The sequence below is a fragment of the Alligator mississippiensis genome, chromosome 16, assembly GCF_030867095.1.
Source record: "Alligator mississippiensis isolate rAllMis1 chromosome 16, rAllMis1, whole genome shotgun sequence".
NCBI classification, from domain to species: Eukaryota; Metazoa; Chordata; order Crocodylia; family Alligatoridae; genus Alligator; species Alligator mississippiensis.
Window position 1 is genome coordinate 12,266,367 of NC_081839.1, and position 19,899 is coordinate 12,286,265.

Consider the following 19,899-nt stretch of genomic DNA (forward strand, 5'->3'; position numbering starts at 1 on the left):
CTACTTCTCTCTGATTCTATGGTGGTTTGTCTCTTGGCTGTTTGGCCACCATAATGTTGTAATAGCCCACCAGCCTCACTGCTTCTTCTACCCAGGGACTCATGGAAATCTTCAGCCTTGCTCTTGTGGATATTATGCAGGATTTAGGCAGACACACTGAAGCATAGCAGATAGTGCTCAGTGACATCTAGGCAGATCCCTAATGGCCCCCATCATGTCTTGAGGCACTCAAAGGTGTACTGCAGTCGCATGGTAGCTACTGAGGCAGTAGTTGAACAGTTCCTTCCTGGTGTCCAGGTGTCCTAGGTATGGCTTCATGGGGTTAAGCAACTATGCTGGGTCAGTCGCTCCTTGCACCTCAGTGTTGACAGCCTCATCAGCAAACTATCTCCACTCTAATCAGACCTGGGAGGTAGGAGTTTCAGAACAGCCTGGCATCACAGCCCTTGCCTGACTAGACAGCACCAATGTGTGTGAACCATCCTAGGTGGTCCAGAGCATGACAGAGAAGACACCCTTGTGGTTGATGTTCTGTAAGGAGTGTTGCACAAGGCACAGGATGGCAACATGGCTGTGACGTGGTTCAGGAACCCCATGCAAGTGCAACTGGTGACAACTAGAAAAACAGATGATTCACAGTATTATTACCTGCTGGATTGCCAGGCATACCTCTATGGGGGACTTGCCCATGGCAAAGTGGTTGACCATGGACTAAAGGCTGTTAGGTCTTGCAGGCTTCCAAATGACGATGGCCATGCAGTATTCCATGGTCAGGGACTCCCTTATCCTTGTGGCTTGCTGCTAAAGGGTGGGGGCCAGTTGAGTATAGATCTCTATGAAGGTGGTCTTGCAAAAGTTCAGCCACCAGTGCTTGTAATACCAGGACAATGTGGTCTGACCAGTCACTGCTTACCTCTGTTGACCAGCTAGGAGGTGGTCCCACAGTAGCCTGGACTCTGAGGTGTATAGCCTCATACTCATTTGTCATGTAGATATTGGTGGTAAAGAGAGAAAAAGTAATGAAACTCCTCTTTTTGTAGCCTCAGCAGTTCCACATGTATGGACCAATGTAGAACAGGTGGTAGAGGACCATGATGAAGTATGGATAGGGCTGGACTAGGGGTGGGTAAAATACAGTCTGCAGGCTGGATCTGGCCCATCAACCCATTTTAGGGGCCCCACAGGCTAGATAGAAAATTTAGAAAGATGATGGCAGACAGGGGCATTAGGACCCAGGGGGAGCTAGGCAGGACTCAATAGCCCAGAAGCCCTGTGCTTAGCTAGAGCATGTCACTACGGCAACATAGTGGCTAAAAATAACTGCACTGCCAGCATGCTGCAGTAACAGCTGTTACTGTACCATCATTTATTATTTCCTAAAAGAAGTACTAAATGATGGTGCAGTAACAATGGTGCCACAGGGGCATGTGTAGATGAGCCCACAGGGATGTAACAACAGCTATCCAGTACCCCCAACATGGCCTATGTACAGTTGATGAAGGAGAAGTTAAGAATAACTGACTTTAAATGACAGAGAATACATAAAAGCAGAATATATGTAACCTGAATTGGGACATTACAGTCAACACCCTAGTTTGAGGAAAATATAAAGGACTCTTTAGTCAGTACAAGTAAACAAAATCTTAGGTTTATTTAAAAAAATACAAGAAATTAATTTTATTTATATGAATATATTGTATATGTGCAAAAGTTTCTCCAAAGTGAGATTTCTTTTACTCTTATATTTGAAGTGGAATACCCATTCTCCCATTTTGGCTTCTGTTTAAAAAAAGAAGAAAAAAAAAGAGGACCATTACATATAAAAAACATGCACGTAGGATAAATATCAAAAAGTACTTTTTCAGCTATAGAATGTTGCATACAGAGTTTCTGATAGTCAGAATTTGATAATGTAAAATTGTAGAAAGACAAATTTAGAAAGAACAGTGATCTGAGTAGCCCATAGATAAAATGCACTTACTATGTACAAAAGGAGGTTACACCTAACTACATTGTGCAGTGACAAATGCTTGCACAGAGTTACTAGTGCTGATCTTAAAAGCTGTAAAAAGTAAATAAATGTAATTGTAAAAAATTTAAAATACACTTAAAATCATCAAAATTGATAGAAAAATAAAAAATGGAGTGATCAAATCAGAAACTAACCACCCTGTATACCTAGGAGTTTAGATTTCAGAAATATTCCTTAAAATTCCATAAGTGACTGCAATAATATTAAACAGAATTTGCTAATGAAGTACCTCCTTTATTCCTTTCCTGTAAACCTGAAGCCCCTGCTTGGGCAACAGCCACTCTTGGGGGGGCCTGTATCGTCTCCTCCCCCATCACCAAGAACCTGCCATAAATTCCTGCTTTTCTTCAATCTGGGCACACAGCAAGCAATATTCCGATGCCTCTCAGCTGAGTCCATGCATAAGCGTCACTAAGCAAATAATTAGTAAAAATTTACTGAAAATGACTTTCACCTAACACAAAGGTAGAATTCAACTAGTGAATTCAAATCTCACTGATTATATCAGTGCATATCTAAATGGCAGGTTAGGAATTCAACACTTTCAAGTACATGGCCCAACTTCTCCAAGTAAAAACAGCTTTTGTTGATTTTTAAAGTCTTCCTTCTGCTGACTGAAATAATAGAGCATGGAACACTTAAGATTTTTAATTCCTATGATTATACAATATTTTAATGGGTTATGAAGTCAGCAATTATGTTTCTTAGAATATATCACAGAATCAGAGCATCAGGGTTGGAAGGGACCTCAGGTGGTCATCTAGTCCAACCCTCTCAACTCTATCATCCCAGCCAAGGCTTTTCTTTAGCTGGGTCTTAAAAACCTCCAAGGATTCTACAGCCTCTATGTAGCCTTTTCCAATGCTTTACTACCCTTCTGGTGAGAGGTTTTTTTCCTATTATCTAACCTAAGCCCTTGCTGCAACTGAGACCATCGTGCCTTGTTCTGTCTGATCATATAACCATGCTACTGTAAAGATCACTGTCTACCACTCTGATATACAGCAGACTGAGAAATGACCAGTAGAAGCAGGTAGCAATATATTGTAGCCTACAGAGCTGAAAGATTACTACACAGATAGTATCTGACTTGTATTCTTAAAAGTGGAGTATCTTCTGGGTCTGAAGAAAAGCAAATGCTATTGAAAAAGTATAATTAAAATGTTCCCATTATTAAGGAAAAGAGGAAACTTTTAAGTCCTCATTGCCCCAACATACTCAAACTTTGAATATGGCATACAATCAATCCCCCCTTTCCCCAGTCCATAGTGATGGAGATATAAAATAAGCTACTTGCAAGACCCGAGGTGGGGGAAGAACTCTCAGATGAACCTACTTCTTTCAGATTAAAAATGAAGTCTGAAAAATGGTGTCGAAAAATTTGTAATAAAGCTCAACTTCCTTTCCTTTGTTCATACAGTTGTACCGAACAAGGTTTTATCCAAATCTTGCTCTTCCAGCTCATCTTCGCTGAGAGAGAAGTCTTTGTTGTTTGATATTTGATTGGCCATGCAGTCTGTCTCTTGCAGCCCTTCATGAATTGGAGAATTAGAACTGCTTTGGCTCTCTGAAATGGAACCTAACTGTTCCCCTTCTGCCACGTAAGACAGAAGATTGTCTAGGGCAGGTCGGCTTCTGCAGATTTTAGTCAAAAGTTGACTCCTGTGCTTCAGCTGTAAAATTAAGTCGTCCTTTTCCTGGATCTGATTCAACAGCTTCTGAATCGTTTCCTCAGATGAGGACAGTCTCTCCTGAAGAGCAGCAATTTCTCTTAGAAGAAAACAGAAGAATAGGCTCAAACAAAAGTTTTTTTTCAAATCAAAGATGTTAAACATTAAACGGTTAAACAGTAATTATATTTATACCATTTAACGTTTACCATTTACTTCCTGGCTCGATGCTGCCTGCTGTTGGGTGAGCGGCTCTGGTAGGGACTGCCTGGGAGGTGGTGCATCTCTGGGCCGCAGCATTGCATAGCTGCTGCGGCAGGGAGGAAACTAGCAGTTACTTGGGGGAGTGGAACCAGGCAAAATTGTGTGACAGAACTGGCAAGGCTTACATAGAACAAGTGCAACAGTGGGGCTGCCAGTGGGTGCTGCAGGGGCAGGCTGCACATAGCCAGGTACTCCCCCCATAGCACCCCCAGGGGCTTCCACCTGCTGGGACAGCCGTGCCATGACCAGGTGGAGCCTCCAGGCGGTGGACACCCAGAGAACTCCTGCACGCTCCCGCCTGGCCCCGCAGCAGCTGCTGCTCGGCAAGGTCCTGCAGCAGCTCTCCCAGTCCAGGGTCATATGGCAGATGGACATGTCTTCATAGTTTTATAGTTGGTAGTGTCAGAAGGGACCTGAAGAGATCATCTAGTCCGACCCCCTGCCGTGGCAGGAAAGAGTACTGGGGTCAAACGACCCCGGCCAGATGTTCGTCCAGCCTTTTTTTAAAGACCCCCAGGGTAGAAGCCTGCACCACTTCTTTTGGAAGCTGGTTCCAGGTCCTAGCTGCCCTGACAGTGAAATAGCACCTCCTGATGTCTAGCCTGAAACTACCCTCTGCCAGCTTGTGTCTGTTGTTTCTTCTAACTCCTGGGAGTGCTCCGGGGAACAGGGACTCTCCCAATGTCTTCTGGTCCCCTATGACTAGTTTGTAGACTGCCACTAGATCCCCTCTCAGCCTTCTCTTTTGGAGGCTGAACAGGTTCAGGTCCCTCAGCGTTTCCTCGTAGGGCCTACCCTGCCGACCCCTGATCATGCGGGTGGCCCTCCTTTGGACTCTCTCCATATTGGCCACATCCCTCCTGAAGCGCGGCGCCCAGAACTGGATGCAGTACTCCAGCTGTGGCCTGACCTGTGTGGCATAGAGGGAGGATCACCTCCTTGGACCTACTTGAGATGCACCTGTGAATGCACGACAAAGTATGGTTAGCCTTCCTGACCATGTCCCCACTTTGTCAGCTCATGTTCATTGTGGCATCAATGACAACTCCAAGATCCTCTTCCTTCTCCACTGGCGAGAAGGGAGTTCCCCAGCCTGTAGATGTACTGCTGGTTCTTCCTTCCCAGGTGCATTACCCTGCACTTGTCAGTCTTGAACCCCATCCTGTTCTCATTGGCCCACCCCTGTAACCTGTCTAGATCCACTTGCAGCCTGTTCCTTTCTATTAGCATACCCACTTCACCCCACATCTTAGTGTCATCTGCGAATTTGAACAGGGTGCTTTCTAGCCCCTTCACTGATGAAGATGTTGAATAGTGCAGGCTCAAGGACCAAGCCCTGGGGAACCCCACTGCCCACATCCCTCCAGGTCAAATAAGATCCATCCACCACCACTCTCTGGGTGCAGCCCTCCAGCCAGTTAGTGACCCATCTGACCGTGTAGGCATCAACACCACTGTCTCCCAGTTTCTTACTGAGAATGGGGTGAGAGACCGTGTCAAAGGCCTTCCTGAAGTCCAGAAAGACCATATCGCACTATGGCATCCACATGTGGGCTGAGCACCCTCTGCTAAGAACTGCAGCACTGGGGCAAGCCCTCAGCTGAATGGGAGGAGCATGGTGCTGGCCTGGCTGCATTCAAACGAGTGCTATGGGAAGGAGGGGGCAGGGAGAGAAGAGTGCGCACACAGCTCCTTGCAGCCTGCAGTTGCACTTTCTCCTATTTAAGCCCTGCTGACTCTGCCATGAAACTGCCCAGCTCCACTCTCCCAGGTAACCACTAGTTACCTTCCTGCCACAGCTGCAGTACTGCAACCTAGATCCATGCTACTTCCCAGGCAGCCCCTGCGGGAGTTGCTCCCCCAACAGCAGGCAGCACCAAGCCTGGGACCCTGGCACACCTCGCTGTTGCTACTGGTGCTGCTGCCTGCACACACACTGCTCTGAGCTTGCTGTGGCTACGGGCCTTAGTCCCAGGTGGCAGCAGAACTCACTGCAATCCCACATAATCACCCTTGTCCTTGGCTCCCCGTGCCACCCTGCCCTGCCTCTCTGCTACAGGACCGTTTAATTGATGTAATTTTTAAGAACTACACCTACATCCTGATTTCAAATCTTCCAAATGAAGTTTTGCAAACAACTAGCCTTCCTATTGACTTAGATTTGCTGTCATCTCATCAGACAGTGACCTGATGGGTTTTTGATATCAGGAAACAGGTTATACAAGAAGTTGCCTATATTTACAAAGTGATCCCTATCACATTTTAGCCTTCCAGCGCCTCTTTCATATTGGATCTTCTGCTTTAATAATTGTAAGAGAAGTAGCCATGTTAGTCTGAAGTCAGTCAGAAGGCAGGGTAGATATGCACCTTTATAGACTAAATAAGATATACATATAGAGCACAAGCTTTCATGAATCCACTTTCACTTAATCAGATGTTGTAAAAGGACAGCATAGAGATTAGAAGAATTTGGCTGACTGTGGTACCATCCATGTAGCAGACTCATTTCTTAGACATTACAGCACATTGTACTGGAAATCAGACAGCCAGCACAGCTACCTTCACTCCAGCAGCTTTCACCCTAAGCACTAGAGATGCACGATACACCTATCTGATATTGGATTAGCACCGCTATAAAGAAAATTGACTGACTGTATTGGAAATTGGCTTGATGTGACGGATAATTTGGCAGATAAATGCCCAGGGCATGCGTGCAGCTGCAGTGCAGCATGGAGAGCTGCATCCAGCTGGTAAGTCTGTTGTGGTGGAATGGGAGGGAAGTAGCATGGAGGGGGGGAAGGCAGATCAAGGTCCCTGTGGTGAGGGAGGGAGTGGGGCTGGGGCAGTCAATGCCCACCCGCGGCGGGGTGTGGGATGGAACCATTGCTTGTGTGGAGGGCAGCTCCCACTGGTGCGTGTACCCTGGGAGTGCATGGGTAGGGGTGGGTATGCCCCTGGATCTGCACAGGGTGGGGTGGGTTGCAGCAGTGGGCTGGGGTTGGGCTCTTCCTGGCACGGGGACAGGACAGGGCGGGGCAGGTTGGGCCAGGGCTGCGCTCAAGATGGGTGGTGGTAGCACTGGGAGGAGGATTGGGGAGGAGGCTATGGCGAATTTTGGGGTGGCTGCAGACCCCCACCCCATAGGCCTTCCTCCCAGCACTGCTGCTGCCGCCTGCCCTGAGCACAACCCAGCCCAGTCCCTGCAGGGAAGAGCCCAGCACAGTCCCATGCGGGTTGGCAGGGTTCACCCTGTAAATCAGGGCTGAGGCATGCACAGAGCTGCAGCTACCTGGAGCCAGGTGCTGGCAGCCCCCCCCAGTTCCCTGGCAGAACACTTCAATCTCCCTGGACACTCCATTGCTAACCTCAGGATTGATGTTCTTAGGCAGGAAATTTAAAAAAACTAGCTTGAATGGGAAATTGCAGAACAAAAGTTATCTACCAACTGGACTTGAGTTAGAATCATAGAAAATTAGGGTTGGAAAGGGACCTCAGGAAGTCATCTAGTCCAACCCCCTGCAGCTCCCTCAGAGGACAGGTCCCAACCGGTTGCATGGGCTGGGGCGGATCCTACCTGTACTCTGCTCCCTGCTGCATGTCTGGAGCAGCAGCCACAGAAGGAGCGTGCTCACAGGTGAACCCGGGAGGGCTTGGGCAGGCTAAAAACAGGGAGTTGGTTTAATCTGGGACTCATTAGTCCCAGACCCGATTCAAATCAAAAGAGGCGCAGGCCTAACATTGTGCCTGTGGGAAATGGCAAGTAATTCACATTAGTCAAGATTCACCACCGCCTGCCCCAAGTGCAGCCCTGGACCCAGTCCGCAGCTGCAGCCTGCTCTGCCCCTCCCCATGCAGACCCAGGGGCATATGCTCCCCTCCTGTGCCCTCTTGGGGTGCACACAGCGGGACCCCCACTCCCATGTCCCATCCAGCCCCAGCTGGGCAGCACCTGCCCCAGCCTTAGCCCCAACTCCCTTGCTCACTGCAGGGGCCTTGATCTGCTAGCCCATGCCCCTTCCCCCCCCTCCCACCACAAGACTTACCAGCTGGATGCAGCTGTATTGGAAATCAGATTGGTATTGGCAGATATGCCTCCTTAAAAATCAGCTATCAGTATTGGCCCCAAAAATCTATCGGTGAACCCCTGCTACTCACACCATTAGATTCATCACCTACAGCCACGTTCTGTGCTGCTACAACTGTTCTGAGCCCACTGACTGGGATGAATGTCTTAAGCATATGGAGCACAGACTCCTATAGTTACAATATCATCCCAAAACTGTAGCCCCTCAAATCAACAAAGCCAGACTGACATCATTTTGACCTGCTTCAATTACCAACCCCAGGACTCTGGTTGTTACCTACAGCCCCCAGCTTGAACATCTAAGATGCATCATTAATGACCTCCAACCCCTTCTGGAAAAGAATGACCATTTCAAGGTAGTCTTCAGGGACAAACCTATCCTGGCTTAGACAGCCCAGCTTCAAACAGTCTCTCTCAAACAAGACTAATGAACTCCCATCCTCAACAAGGCACCAGGCCTTGTAATGGACCCAAGTGCCTGGTGTGTCCCCACACCAATACAGACCACGTCATCACTAGATATAATAATGAGATGTTCTAAGGTTCATCCACCTGCAACTCTCCTAATGTCATACACTATCACCTGCTTACAATGCCCATCTGCTGTCTACATCAGACTGACAGGGCCATCTCTACATGTAAGAGACTGCCCTGACATCAGCTGCAGAAAGACACAAAAGCCTGTGGCAGAACAATCTCCCTGGACAGTCCATTGCTAACCTCAGGATTGCTGTTCTCATGCAGAAAATGTTTAAAAACTAGTTTGAATGGGAAATTGAAGAATGAAAATTATCCACCAACTAGACTAGAGTTAGAATCATAGAAAATTAGGGTCAGAAGGGACCTCAGGAAGTCATCTTGTCCAAACCCCTGCTCAGAGCAGAACCAGGCCCAACTAGATTATCCCAGCCAAAGCTTTGTCTAGCCAGGTCTTGAAAACCTCCAAGGATGGAGCTTGCATCACCTCACTGGGTAGCCTGCTACAGTGATTTACTTACCCTCCTCGTGAGAGAGTTTTTCCTAGCATCTAACCTAAACTTCCCTTGCTGCAATTTGAGACCGTATGGCTTAAACAGGGATACTGATTATCTCATTACCAGGAATAACTTTTGTGACCCCTTTGTTCCTGAGTTCTTTTCTTGTATGCCTCTCGGAGCACTCCCTCTCCTCCTCCTTTCTTCTCTCTTACCTATTGTATTTTAAATCACTCATTCCACTTTACACTCTGCTCTTTGCCATCCTTTCACAGTATATGAGGAAGTGAACTCGGGTTGACAAAAGCTTGTGCACTTGTCCTATCTCTCTCCCTATACATAATCTTAGTTAGTCCATAAAACCTTTATAGCTACCTGCCTTTTGCTAATTCTAATAGAGCATAAATAGTGATACTTAAGGCTGCCTAACCGTTTCATTATAAAACATATAATTTATTAACCCCCTTCCCCCCCAAAGAAAGCAGTTAAATAATTTCTGATTATTTAGAAAAAGTCAATTTGCCCATGTGAAAATATTCTTACTGCATTTAACTGAGAAGCTCTGTCTCTTCCAAACTTTGGAGCAGGGACTTGAATTTGGCAAGGAAGTGCTTTTTGCATGACCCAAATTTGGCCAAGATAAGACCCTCTGAAATCAAAGGTTGCACATATTCTCCAGAGCAGTGATTTTCAAACAGGCGGCCATAGCATCCTGGGGTGTTGCAAGATTATTTTAAGAGTGCTGTGGGGTGCAAACACCTACACAGGATTCACTGGATAAGCCTACATATTTCAAATCGGAATTCATAGTGTAAAAACATTTATCTGTTGTGGCTTTTCCGAGGTGTTTTTAACAGAAAAATTGCTCTATTTTTCATAGTAACGAGTGAAAGTTTAGAGCTGCCAATTTCCAAAAGATGCCTTGAATCTAACAGGGGCTTCCTTGGATATAAAAAGGTTGTGAATCACTGCTCCATGACTACACAGCCTCCTATAGGTTAACCTGACTGCTGCCATATGGCCAACTACATTATGATTAGATATGCTCCATCCCAGGCCTTCTGGGAAAGGGCTGAACTTTTCCTTAGCTGCTCCTCATGACTGCAGGGGGCACTTTAGCACCAGGTATGAGAACATGAAGACCGTCTCTCCTATTTTTCAGTGACCATCTGCCAGCAAGCAGGGAGGAGGAAGCAGTGTTATTCAAATACAAAAGAGAGAAGAGCAGAAGGGAAAGCAAGGATAAGCTGGAAGAAAATAGGAGTGATAGGGAATATGAAAAGAGCAGGTAGGGTAGAAAGTTTTAACCATTATAGATTGTCTGTGAAAACGTACAACTGATTCCAGGACTTTTTTTTTGCTGTCATCAGTTAGCTAAAATCACGCAGGCAAAAACGTATTGTTCCCCAGCTGAGGCTAGCAAGCTTCCCCAAGAATAGCAAACTTCTACTGCAACAGATATTTGTGTTAGCTGAAGTAGTACAGGTTTCCCTCGCTTTATGCGGTTTCTGTATGTGCAAATTCACTCTTACACAACGATCCTTTTTATACCAAAAATTAATTATATGCAAGGTAAATTTACTCTTACGCGATCAGTGTGGTGGAAGCCAGCTGCTTTGTGTGGTGCATTGTGGGAGTGACGTGCACCAAAATAGTCTCCTGTGTGGATCTGTGCTCCTTGCTTGTCTGCGACACGTGTTTCTGTAGCTGTCATCCCCATTATGGCTTCTAAGCGTCCCGCTAGCTTATTTCCTACCCCTCTTCCTGGTCCATCAAAGAAGCGTAAGAGAGCATCACTAACGAACACCCTTCACACCAACTAAACACTCACCACCACCCTGTGCTTGTGTGTGTTGTCTGCTGTTGGTGAGCACCAAAATTGTCTTGTAAAAGTGGTAGAAATGGATCTGGGGATCAGTACAGTTGTGGTCTTGGAACATATTCATATTTGTTACATTGTAAAGTAGGTTCCCTTTATGTGAATGCGAGGTTTTCCAGGAATACGTGTACAGCATAAAGCGAAGGAAACCTGTAAAGGGTCTGTCCTTTGACTTTAAGGCAGGGGTGGGAAAAATGGCAGATCCAGCTGGCAATCAGACTCCACTTCCCAGCAGCCCTTGCCCACACTGCTGCAGTCAGCTTCCATGAAGACCCCAGTAGTAGCAACACCCGTGATGGCTCAGGGCCAAGGTTTCCATGGAAACCAGCCCCAGCAGCGCTGGCAGGGCGTGCGGCAGGGTGCTGGGATCTTGTGGTGGTGACAGCGTGGTCCGGAGCTAGGGAAAGCCATGATCTGCTGCCTGCAAACCTCTGCCCAGGGCATGTGGGCAGCAGATCACAGCTCTTCCCTGCCTGCAGGCCACGCTGTCACCACTACAAGATCCCAGCCCTGGAGCAGCTCCCAGACCTACTATGCCCCGCCAGCTACTGTGGCCCATCTCCATGGAAACCCTGGCCCTGAGCTGTCTCCATGGAAACCAGCTGCAGTGACGCAGGCAGGAGCTGTTGAGAAGTGGAGTCCACCACAGGCCCGATCCAGCCCTCAGGCTGGGCTTTGCCTGCTCTACAGACACCTAGCTTGAAATAATGACCCACGTAGGTCAATATAGTTCATTCGAGATATTTTTATTTTTCAATTTGCTTTTACAAAAATGTAAGGAAAATACATTTAAAAAAAATATGCTTAAAGAACATTTAGGTTGCAAAATCAAACACTGGAAAGTTAGAAAATGCCAAAATTAAGGAATACAGGATCACGTTTTTTTTCCTGCACAAGCAGGGCATGGGGTGGACAAGGGTTAGGTAACAAATTCATTTCTGTTAGGCAGGGGTGTAGGTTGTAGCCGTGTTAGCCTAAGGACATAGGCAGGCTAGGTTGTTTGGGTGAATCTGGTATCTTTTATTAGACCAACATCTTTTTTAAAAGCAAGCTTTCAGGTTTAAAAACACTTTGTCAGGCTGAGGAAGTTTTAGTAAGTTGGGGTGTACTCTTCCTGGATGGAACGAATAGTAAAGAAGCCAGAGGCTGGTCTGCATGCAAGACAGGCACTCAGTGAAGAGGTAAACTGAGGAGTCAGTGGGTGGGAGACAGTCTGGGTCGGGGGGAGAGATGGGGGATGAGTAGTGGAGAGGCACCTGGAGAGTCAGAAGTTAGGCAGGTTATAATGTGTTATAAATCCAACGTCTATAATTTTTAGTATCCAGGAGGTTGATGAAGTGAAGTTCATAGGCTCGTCTCTGAGAAGTGTTTTGTACGTTCCCTTTGAGGGTTAGAACTGAGAGATTGGGGAGAGAGCGATTGTCCTGTGGCAAATGTGGCCCCACAGGTTCTTGTCTCTGACAGATTTCCAGTGTGCATTCATTCTGGTGCGCAGTTGTTGTCTGGTCTTTCCTATCTTCCATCAGGGCGTTTGGTGCATTGGATGAGATGTATTACATTTCTGGAGATGCAGCTGTAAGATCCCGGGATGCTGATGGCTCTGTTGTGGGGTGTACTAATCGTGGGGTGGTGGAGATGTGTTGGCAGGTTTTGCATTTCTTGTCATGCCATGGTCTGGATCCATTCAGTGTGTTCTGGGCCTGAGGAAGTTTGTTTCCAGTAAGAACACACAGCAACTGCTGAAACTTCCTCAGCCTGACGAAGGGTTTTTAAACCCAAAAGCTTACTTAAATAGTTGGAAAAACTTTTTTTCTTTAAGTTGGTTTAATAAAAGATATCAGATTCACCCAAAGAACCTTGTCTGCCTTTCCATTAGGCATACAGATTTGAGTTGAATAAGCAAGCCTTCATTCTGACTTTAAAAACAAAACCTTTTCAGTCTCTGATTTTGCAGCCTTTGCACTGAAACGAGGACAAAACCAACCGTCATCCCAGATCTTGTTCTCTCAGATGGACAAACTTTTAAACGCTAATTTCCAAAAATAAATTTTGAGGCAGAGACCTGACACAGAAAATTTCAGTGCAGTCACTGTCAGTTTGGCAGTTATGATGCAGAGGAAAAAGTGGAAAGTGTGAGCAACCTGAACCTAAAGGCAATTTTATATCTACCCTAAAGTGGTCCTACTAAGCCTTTTGAGCCAATCAAGTTAAAAAAAGCAAAAGTAAGCGGTAATTTTTATGACAAAACAGTATTTTCTGAGACAGCCACTACATTAGGAAAATGCTGATCCCAAGCCGTGTGTCAAGTTTAACTTCTGTCCTTGTACAAATTTTGCTAAGTAAACCAGACAAGCAAAGAACTGATCACAAAGCTGTTGAAAAATTAGTAGCACAATGCTTTTCTTCTGTCCTTGTCAGATATACCCGACCCTTTAAACTGCAAAGGAGGCAGGGCGCGCACCACAGCGGAGCGCACAGTGGTGTTGTTCCAAGCGGGTTTTCAAGGGTCCCAGGGCATCAGCCTCGCCCTGAGCTCGCCCTGCTGCTGCCATGTCCTCACTGGGGGCCGGCGGCCGGCAGAGAAGGGCGCCTGCTAGGACCGCGCCCTCCCTTCGGTGCCAGCAGCCGCCGCCGCCTCCCGAGGGACGCTGCCTAGCAGGCTCCACCGGGGCAGGCCCAGGCTTCCGCTCGACCGGTTTAGCAGCGTCTCCGACGCGGTCGTGGCGACCTGCCTTCCAGACCCGCTCCCCGCCGGCCGGGCCCCCCGCGGGGCCTGCCCCGGGACACCCCGCTCGCGCCCGGGCCTGGGCCGGCGGCGGGGCTAGGGCCGCGGGCCGGGGAAGGGCCGTCCCGCCCCCAGTACCTGTCCTTAGCCGCCTGCAGCTCCTCCAGCGCGGCGCGCAGCTCGGCGTCCTTGCGGATCAGGCTCTGGGCCTGCCCCCGCACGGTGCCCTCCGCCGCGCCCAGCCGCCGCTCCAGCTCGGCCAGGCGCCCGTGCAGCGCCGCCAGGTGCGCGTTTGCCTCGCGGATCTGCAGGGCTGGCGGCGCCGACATGGAGCCGCGCCCGCGGCGGCCGGCGGCTAGCCCGGCTGCGCGGGCCCGGGGCGGGGCGCGGCGCGGCGGCTCCGCCCGCCACCTCCTCCCGCACTGGGCCCGAGCGGCCGCAGCCCCGTCTGCCGCCCTCAAGACGCTCGTCCCGCCGACGGCGCCGGGTCGAGAAGGCGCAGCGAGTGCCGCTCAGCCCGCGCCCACAGGCGGCTCCGGCCGCGGACGGCCGCGCCGCGACGTGGAGCCGAGCGCGCCTGCGAGACCCCGCCCCGGCCCGCCCCGCCTCCCCCGGCCCCGGGACGGGAGCGGGCAGCGCTCGCGAGAGCAGGCGCTGCCCGGGCGCAGGAGGCCGCCGGCGCGATGCCCTCCTTTCGCAGCGACTTTCCCAAGTACTGGGAGATCCCGGACGGCACTAACTGCGTCGGCAAGGCCTGGCTCACGACCCGCATTGGGGGCACTGTGGGTGAGCACAGGCGCGGCCCCGGGGCCTTGTCTCCGCGGCCCGGCCCGACGCCTGCGGCCTCCCGTGTCCTGGCGCTGCCGGGGGCCGGGTCCCTGCTCCGGCCGCCCGGGCCGGGGCCCGGCCCTGCTCGCGGCGCGGCGCGGCGCGGCGGGAAGCAGCCGGTGCCCCCCCAGGTGGCATAACCCTGGTTTGCCCCCTCCGCGCCCCTGACGTCCCGCGGCAGGGAGCGGGTGTTGGATGCCTGGCTCTTGAAGCTGTGATCCGGCTGAAGTGCAAGGCCCAGAGCTGTTGGGGTTTGGGTGGGTGGGTGTCGCAAGGACTGCCTTGTCTTCCCATCTTCCTCTCCAGTCCTCCCAGCAAAAGGGCACTCATTCAGCATTTTCGGGGTAACAGGAGGAGGTCTCGTACACGAGTGGTTCTCAGCCTTTTTTGTACCAGGACCCACTCGCAAGCATTGCTGGCCAGTCCTGACCCCGTGCCCTGCCCTCGCCCTGGTGCCCCACCCCAGTGCGTGGGGCAGGGGGGTGTTGCTGGGACACGGGCCCTGGTAGCCCCTCGCCGGCTGGAGCTCTGCCAGCCTTCGAGGGAAATCCCACGGGTTTCCACATTTTTCTCCTATAAACTAGGATCCATTTTTAAAGTTTGTTTGTGACCTTTTCATTTATTCTCCTGACCCACTTTTGGGTTGTGACCCATGGTGTCTTATACCATCTTAAATGGGCACTAGGTTAGATAAGTTATTTTTCTTCTGTGACTCAATTTTTCCATTTCTTAAAGAGGGCAACACTTGTACCCACCAGTTATTTGACTTCCAATTTTCTGTAAAATGTTTTGTTGGCAAGTGTTTAATGTTGTATTCAAGTCCTGTGCTCCTTCCCACCCCCCAGTGCATCATTCTTCACAATACTTTAATAACAGGGCTGTTAGTAAAGTGCTGGTCCCCACTTACCCCTCCCCCCCAAATCTGTAAGTGGCCTTTGTTCTGATATATGAAGTTGCCTGTGGTTGAAGCAGACAGCAAGTCAAGGGTACAAAAACCTGCACCAGAGAAGGTCCTGCGGGAGCTTTGGAGAGGCTAGCAGGTCATGGGGCACCTGCCCCTAAATGAATGGGGAAGAAGCAGTGCTATAGCCATGTGTATTCACCAGGCCTGCCTGCTTTTGTAACCCCTTTGTTCCTGTGGGTTTAATGTTTGTTTCTCCTGTTCTCTCACTTGCATATAAAATAAAAAAGAATCTTAGTCGATGATGATGCATATATGGCCCGCCTTCTGACTGACTTCAGACTAGCACAGCTGCTACCTCTCTTGGCCTACCTATATCAGGTCATTTTGGCATGCTGAAATATTTTAAATAATAGACAGTCCATTTAGTGATTTGGCTTAAAGTCGATGGGAGTTTGGTATTGCTTTTAATCAAACCAGGAATTTGCCCTTTCTCTTGTTCAGTAAACTGTTTGGAATAGCAGCAGTACAGGTTTCTGATGAAAACTGTTAGGTAAGCCAAGGACTACAGTTTTGTGATGATGGGACTGAACATTCATGATGCCCTTCTTCAAAAGTTGTGTCCTGGTGCTCTTTAATCTTTGTTTTTTTCTTTTACAGGCCTGATTGGTTCAATTTATCACATTGTGTTGAAGGAAACCAGCCCTGCTCTTAAAGCTGTGCAAGTAGCAGCCACAAGCACTGTCACAATGGGTAAGGAAGCCTTAATTCTCTCAACACACGAGTCTTTTGCATGAAGTCTTTATGTGGTTGTATGGATAGGCCACTAAAATAACATTGGTAGGAAAGAAACTGATGTGGTGACTTGCTTCAGGACGGTCTGCTGGCTTTTATCCTCAGGCTTGCCATTCACTTGTGTTTGATATCAGGTAACTTATTTCCCCATTCCGCCCCGTGTTGTCATCTGGAAAATGGTTACATATACAGAAATGCCATATTTTACAAAACCATTTTTGATTTTCTTGCTGACATCTTTTTTAATACAACAAGCTTGCAGCCATATGGATACCGAATTTAACAGATCTGCATGTTTGTTTCACTTGACTAGAAAAGGTGTAATTCTTCAGTAACCTACTGATTCTTTCTAGAAATAAATTCTTAGTTTGCTTTCTCTGTTCCCTAGAAGGCTGAAGCCCTAACTCTTGTATCTGTTCTTACAGCACCAGGCCTTTGGAAAACATATTCCCTATACTGTATCTTTTAGTTCCTTGCTTGCTCTTTATTTTCTTTTTTCCTCACAGCTACAGTAGGAGCAGTTTTTGGATTGACCACTTGCTTCAGTGCCCAAATCAGGGAGAAACCAGAGGATCCTTTAAACTATTTCATAGGAGGCTGCACTTCAGGAATGGTCTTTGGTGTAAGAAGTAAGTTCTGATGAGCATCGTTTTGGAAATACAGCAGGAAGTATTAATAATTGTCTAATTCTTACCTTTATGTGTGTAGGAAAGTTACCTCTTTACCCTGGAAATCTTTATGGATATCATTTTAATACATTAAAAAGCTTATCTGCTCAAGTGCTCTCTGTATACAGGTGCTGTCAATGGTTAGAGCTCATCCTTAATTAAATAGCTGCCTATTGGAGCAAATTCTAAAACTCCCATCATAGTTTCAACTATCACAGACACCCTTGCCTACAAGATTGGGTTCCTTTCATGTCACCCCAAGAAATGCTCCATTTAGCAATTCGTGTCAAGGTCTGAAGAGTTAAGCTGGTCTGGACTTATGCCAAAATATGTGTTGCTAGAGTAAAGGATAAGAGAGCCTCAGAGATGAACTACGAACTGAATAGAGAAAGCTCAGCGGTGTCCCCATTGGCCTGGCTGTATACACAGAATGGAGTTTAAATTAAGTTTGGTTTTTTTCCTGTGATATCTCAGCATATTTTGTTCAGGGAAGATGTCCCAAAATGTCACTGTAATCTTACATCAGTAATGTCAAAGTAATTAATTCTGGGATACCCTTAGAAAACCACAAACGGTATACTTATCTGAGGGAAAGAAGTCTGCATTTGTTTCTGTGCTAAATGAGTTTGCATCCTAGGTAATGCAGATCATTGGCTTATAATGTTATGGAGCTAAACTGATTATGATATGGTATAAAAAGTCATTGTTACAATATGGTATAAAAAGTCATTGGACTCTGGGTTTGCTGTGTGACAAGAAAGGTATTCTTACTTTGCCAGCTCTGAGAATTTTCTGCATGTTTGCAGAGTTAAGGTATCTCAAAATACAGGGTTGTAGGGTCAGATTAAGCCTTCAAAGACATTATTCTAGGCCTGTTGTTTTACAGGCTGTTTTTAGGTGTGAGTGCTTAAAAATATTGATGCTCACAAAAAAAAGAATCCAGTTATACATTTCTTAGCTGAGCAGCGTGCCAAGTTCGTGGCATTAAAATGCAATAAACATTACTTTAGTGTGTGAACTGTGTAGTTAGTATTTTGGTAGTCATGGGAGACAGGTGTGTGAGGTATGATGCTTGACGCTTTCTCCAACTTCATGGGTTGAAAACAACACTTTTTAAAAAGGTAATCCTAGCCTTCTCCGTCCAGTCAGCCCTGTATTTTGTTTGCAGTCAAAGTAGAATCAGTATCAAAAGAAAAATCTGAGAGTCTTTGAAATTGACTTACTTACTGCTAAGTTACAGATTACTTTCTTTTTTTTCTCCTCCCAGCTCACAGCTTTACTACTGGTGCCGGTGCATGTGCTGGGCTAGGAATTCTGGCTGCTGTTATAAAAATGAGCAAGAATGAGGGCTGGAAGTTTGCACCACCTCCCGGGCTATAAACTTTCAAATGTTCTGTGTAATAATGTATTACATATTAAAGATGTTATTGAATCATTGGTTGTTGTATTGAATTTAGAATGACCAATATCAAGCTCTACAGCTACATCAAATGAAAGTTGGAGGAATGGTAATGTACAGTATTCATTTTCTGCAACTAAATAACCCAGTTTATTTTCTTAGAGTAATATTAGTTCACTGACCACTCCTGTAAGTGATTCCTGCATGTCACTCTCACATCACATCCCCTTATAAGGGGGAGGTGTATGAGAGGAAATACCGTATATTGCAGGGACCTTGGCATGGCTTTACGAGCGCTCGTGGTGCTCGGGCCAGGTGCCAGATGATTGGAAGATATCCAATGTGGTCCCCATCTTTAAAAAAGGTAGGAGGGAGGACCCGGGCAACTATAGGCCCGTCAGTCTTACCTCAATCCTGGGGAAACTCTTTGAGAAGATGTCACAGAGCACTGAGGTGCCCTGCTCCTAGAGAGGGGAAACTGCCAGGGAAAGAGCCCTAGCAGGGAATAAGGAGCCCAGCTGTGGGTTGCCAGGGCAACCTGGAGGTCAGCTGATGGAAAGGGGCAGGGCCTGACTCCTATATAAAGTACAGACAGGAGGCCAGAGCCAGTTTCCTGCCAGCAGCCAGAGAGGCAGGAGCTCCGTAAGCCAGGGTGCAGGAAGAAGCCTGGCCGCAGGTACAGCTTATGGCAGCTCTAAGATGCTTGAGCAATGTTGTTTCAGCCAGGTAGATTTAATTTATGTTATAGCCCAGGGGCTTGTGTTTTGTTGTTGTTAGAACCGGTGGTTTGGGTGAGGCTATTAGGGGTTGAAAGAGGCCTCGTAGGGGACCCACAGTAGCGTGGGGACCCCAGTGCCAGTAGGGGTGCAGCGTACGGGGTACATAAACCCCAGCCCCAGAGAGGAGCATTATTAGGAAGCCCAAGTTGGGCACCGTGAGGCCTAGATAAGGGGCAGCATAATTGAGGAGTCCAAGTGTGGGCACTGTGAGCCCCAGATGGGCTTCCTAATGATGTTGCCCCCTAAGTGTGAGCATGGTGAGCCCCAGAAAAGGGGGGCAACATTATCGGGGAGCCCAAGTTGGTCATGGAGAGCCCCAGATAGGGGGCAGCCTTACTGGGAAGCCCAAGTGTGGGCACGGAGAGCCCCAGGAGGGGGCAGCATTGTAGATAAGGCCCCAGAGAAGAGGGCACAGAGTGAGATAGGGCCGGAGAGAGCCCTAGCACCAGAGGGAGTGCACATCAAAGGAAGAAAGGCCCGAGAGAGAACAGGAAGGGACCAGATAGTGATAGAGCTGAGACAACAGCTATTCCATCGGCGAGGTGTGGACTGCGGTGTAGGGGAGGAAACAGAGTTGCAGATAACGCCCCTAGCAGCGGGGTAGTACAAGGGCAGCCTCCTGCTAATTAACACCGATTAATCAATTAATAACAAGGCATGGCAGGCCAGTAGGCGGGTGGTTGCCCCAGGAACAGGTGTGCGGGCCACATTAAGGTTGGCCTAGAGTGGGCTACCTGTCACAGAAGATCATCAAGAAGCACATCTGTGTTGGGCTGGCATCGGGGATGATGCTCAAGGGCAACCAGCATGGTTTTATGAGGGGCAGGTCATGTCAGACCAACCTGATTGCCTTTTACGATCAGGTCACAAAAGCACTGGATCAAGGTGTCACCGTGGATGT

At 48.1% G+C, this 19,899-nt stretch overlaps 2 protein-coding genes across 3 annotated transcripts; one reads left to right on the plus strand and one right to left on the minus strand.

Moving 5' to 3' along the window:
- Nucleotides 1-1,632: 1,632 nt before the first annotated feature.
- VMAC (vimentin type intermediate filament associated coiled-coil protein) lies at nucleotides 1,633-14,038 on the minus strand. 2 transcript variants are annotated; one of them, XR_009457970.1, is made up of 3 exons: nucleotides 13,767-14,038; nucleotides 3,369-3,802; nucleotides 1,633-1,779 (listed from the first exon to the last, which is right to left on the minus strand). XR_009457970.1 is itself a non-coding variant. In XM_059719839.1 (2 exons), exons 1-2 carry the CDS (start codon nucleotides 13,955-13,957, stop codon nucleotides 3,445-3,447), a joined length of 549 nt encoding a protein of 182 aa, XP_059575822.1. In that variant the 5' UTR covers nucleotides 13,958-14,038; the 3' UTR covers nucleotides 1,633-3,444. The 2 variants fall into 2 exon arrangements, 1 of the variants encoding a protein (XP_059575822.1); XM_059719839.1 differs by having other exon boundaries at nucleotides 1,633-3,802.
- Nucleotides 14,001-18,255, plus strand: NDUFA11 (NADH:ubiquinone oxidoreductase subunit A11). The gene is made up of 4 exons (XM_059719840.1): nucleotides 14,001-14,414; nucleotides 16,018-16,110; nucleotides 16,659-16,781; nucleotides 18,088-18,255. Exons 1-4 carry the CDS (start codon nucleotides 14,312-14,314, stop codon nucleotides 18,198-18,200), a joined length of 432 nt encoding a protein of 143 aa, XP_059575823.1. The 5' UTR covers nucleotides 14,001-14,311; the 3' UTR covers nucleotides 18,201-18,255.
- The last annotated feature ends 1,644 nt before the right edge of the window (nucleotides 18,256-19,899 follow it).

Bases quoted from the DNA above. Each gene is read 5' to 3' on its own strand.
- VMAC (XM_059719839.1), bottom strand. From the start codon at position 13,957: ATGTCGGCGCCGCCAGCCCTGCAGATCCGCGAGGCAAACGCGCACCTG. The intron at 3,803-13,766 runs GTACTGGGGGCG...TTTTCTTCTAAG, and splicing joins CTGCAGGCGGCTAAGGACAG to AGAAATTGCTGCTCTTCAGG.
- NDUFA11 (XM_059719840.1), top strand. From the start codon at position 14,312: ATGCCCTCCTTTCGCAGCGACTTTCCCAAGTACTGGGAGATCCCGGAC. The intron at 14,415-16,017 runs GTGAGCACAGGC...TTTCTTTTACAG, and splicing joins CCGCATTGGGGGCACTGTGG to GCCTGATTGGTTCAATTTAT. The intron at 16,111-16,658 runs GTAAGGAAGCCT...TTTTCCTCACAG, and splicing joins CACAAGCACTGTCACAATGG to CTACAGTAGGAGCAGTTTTT.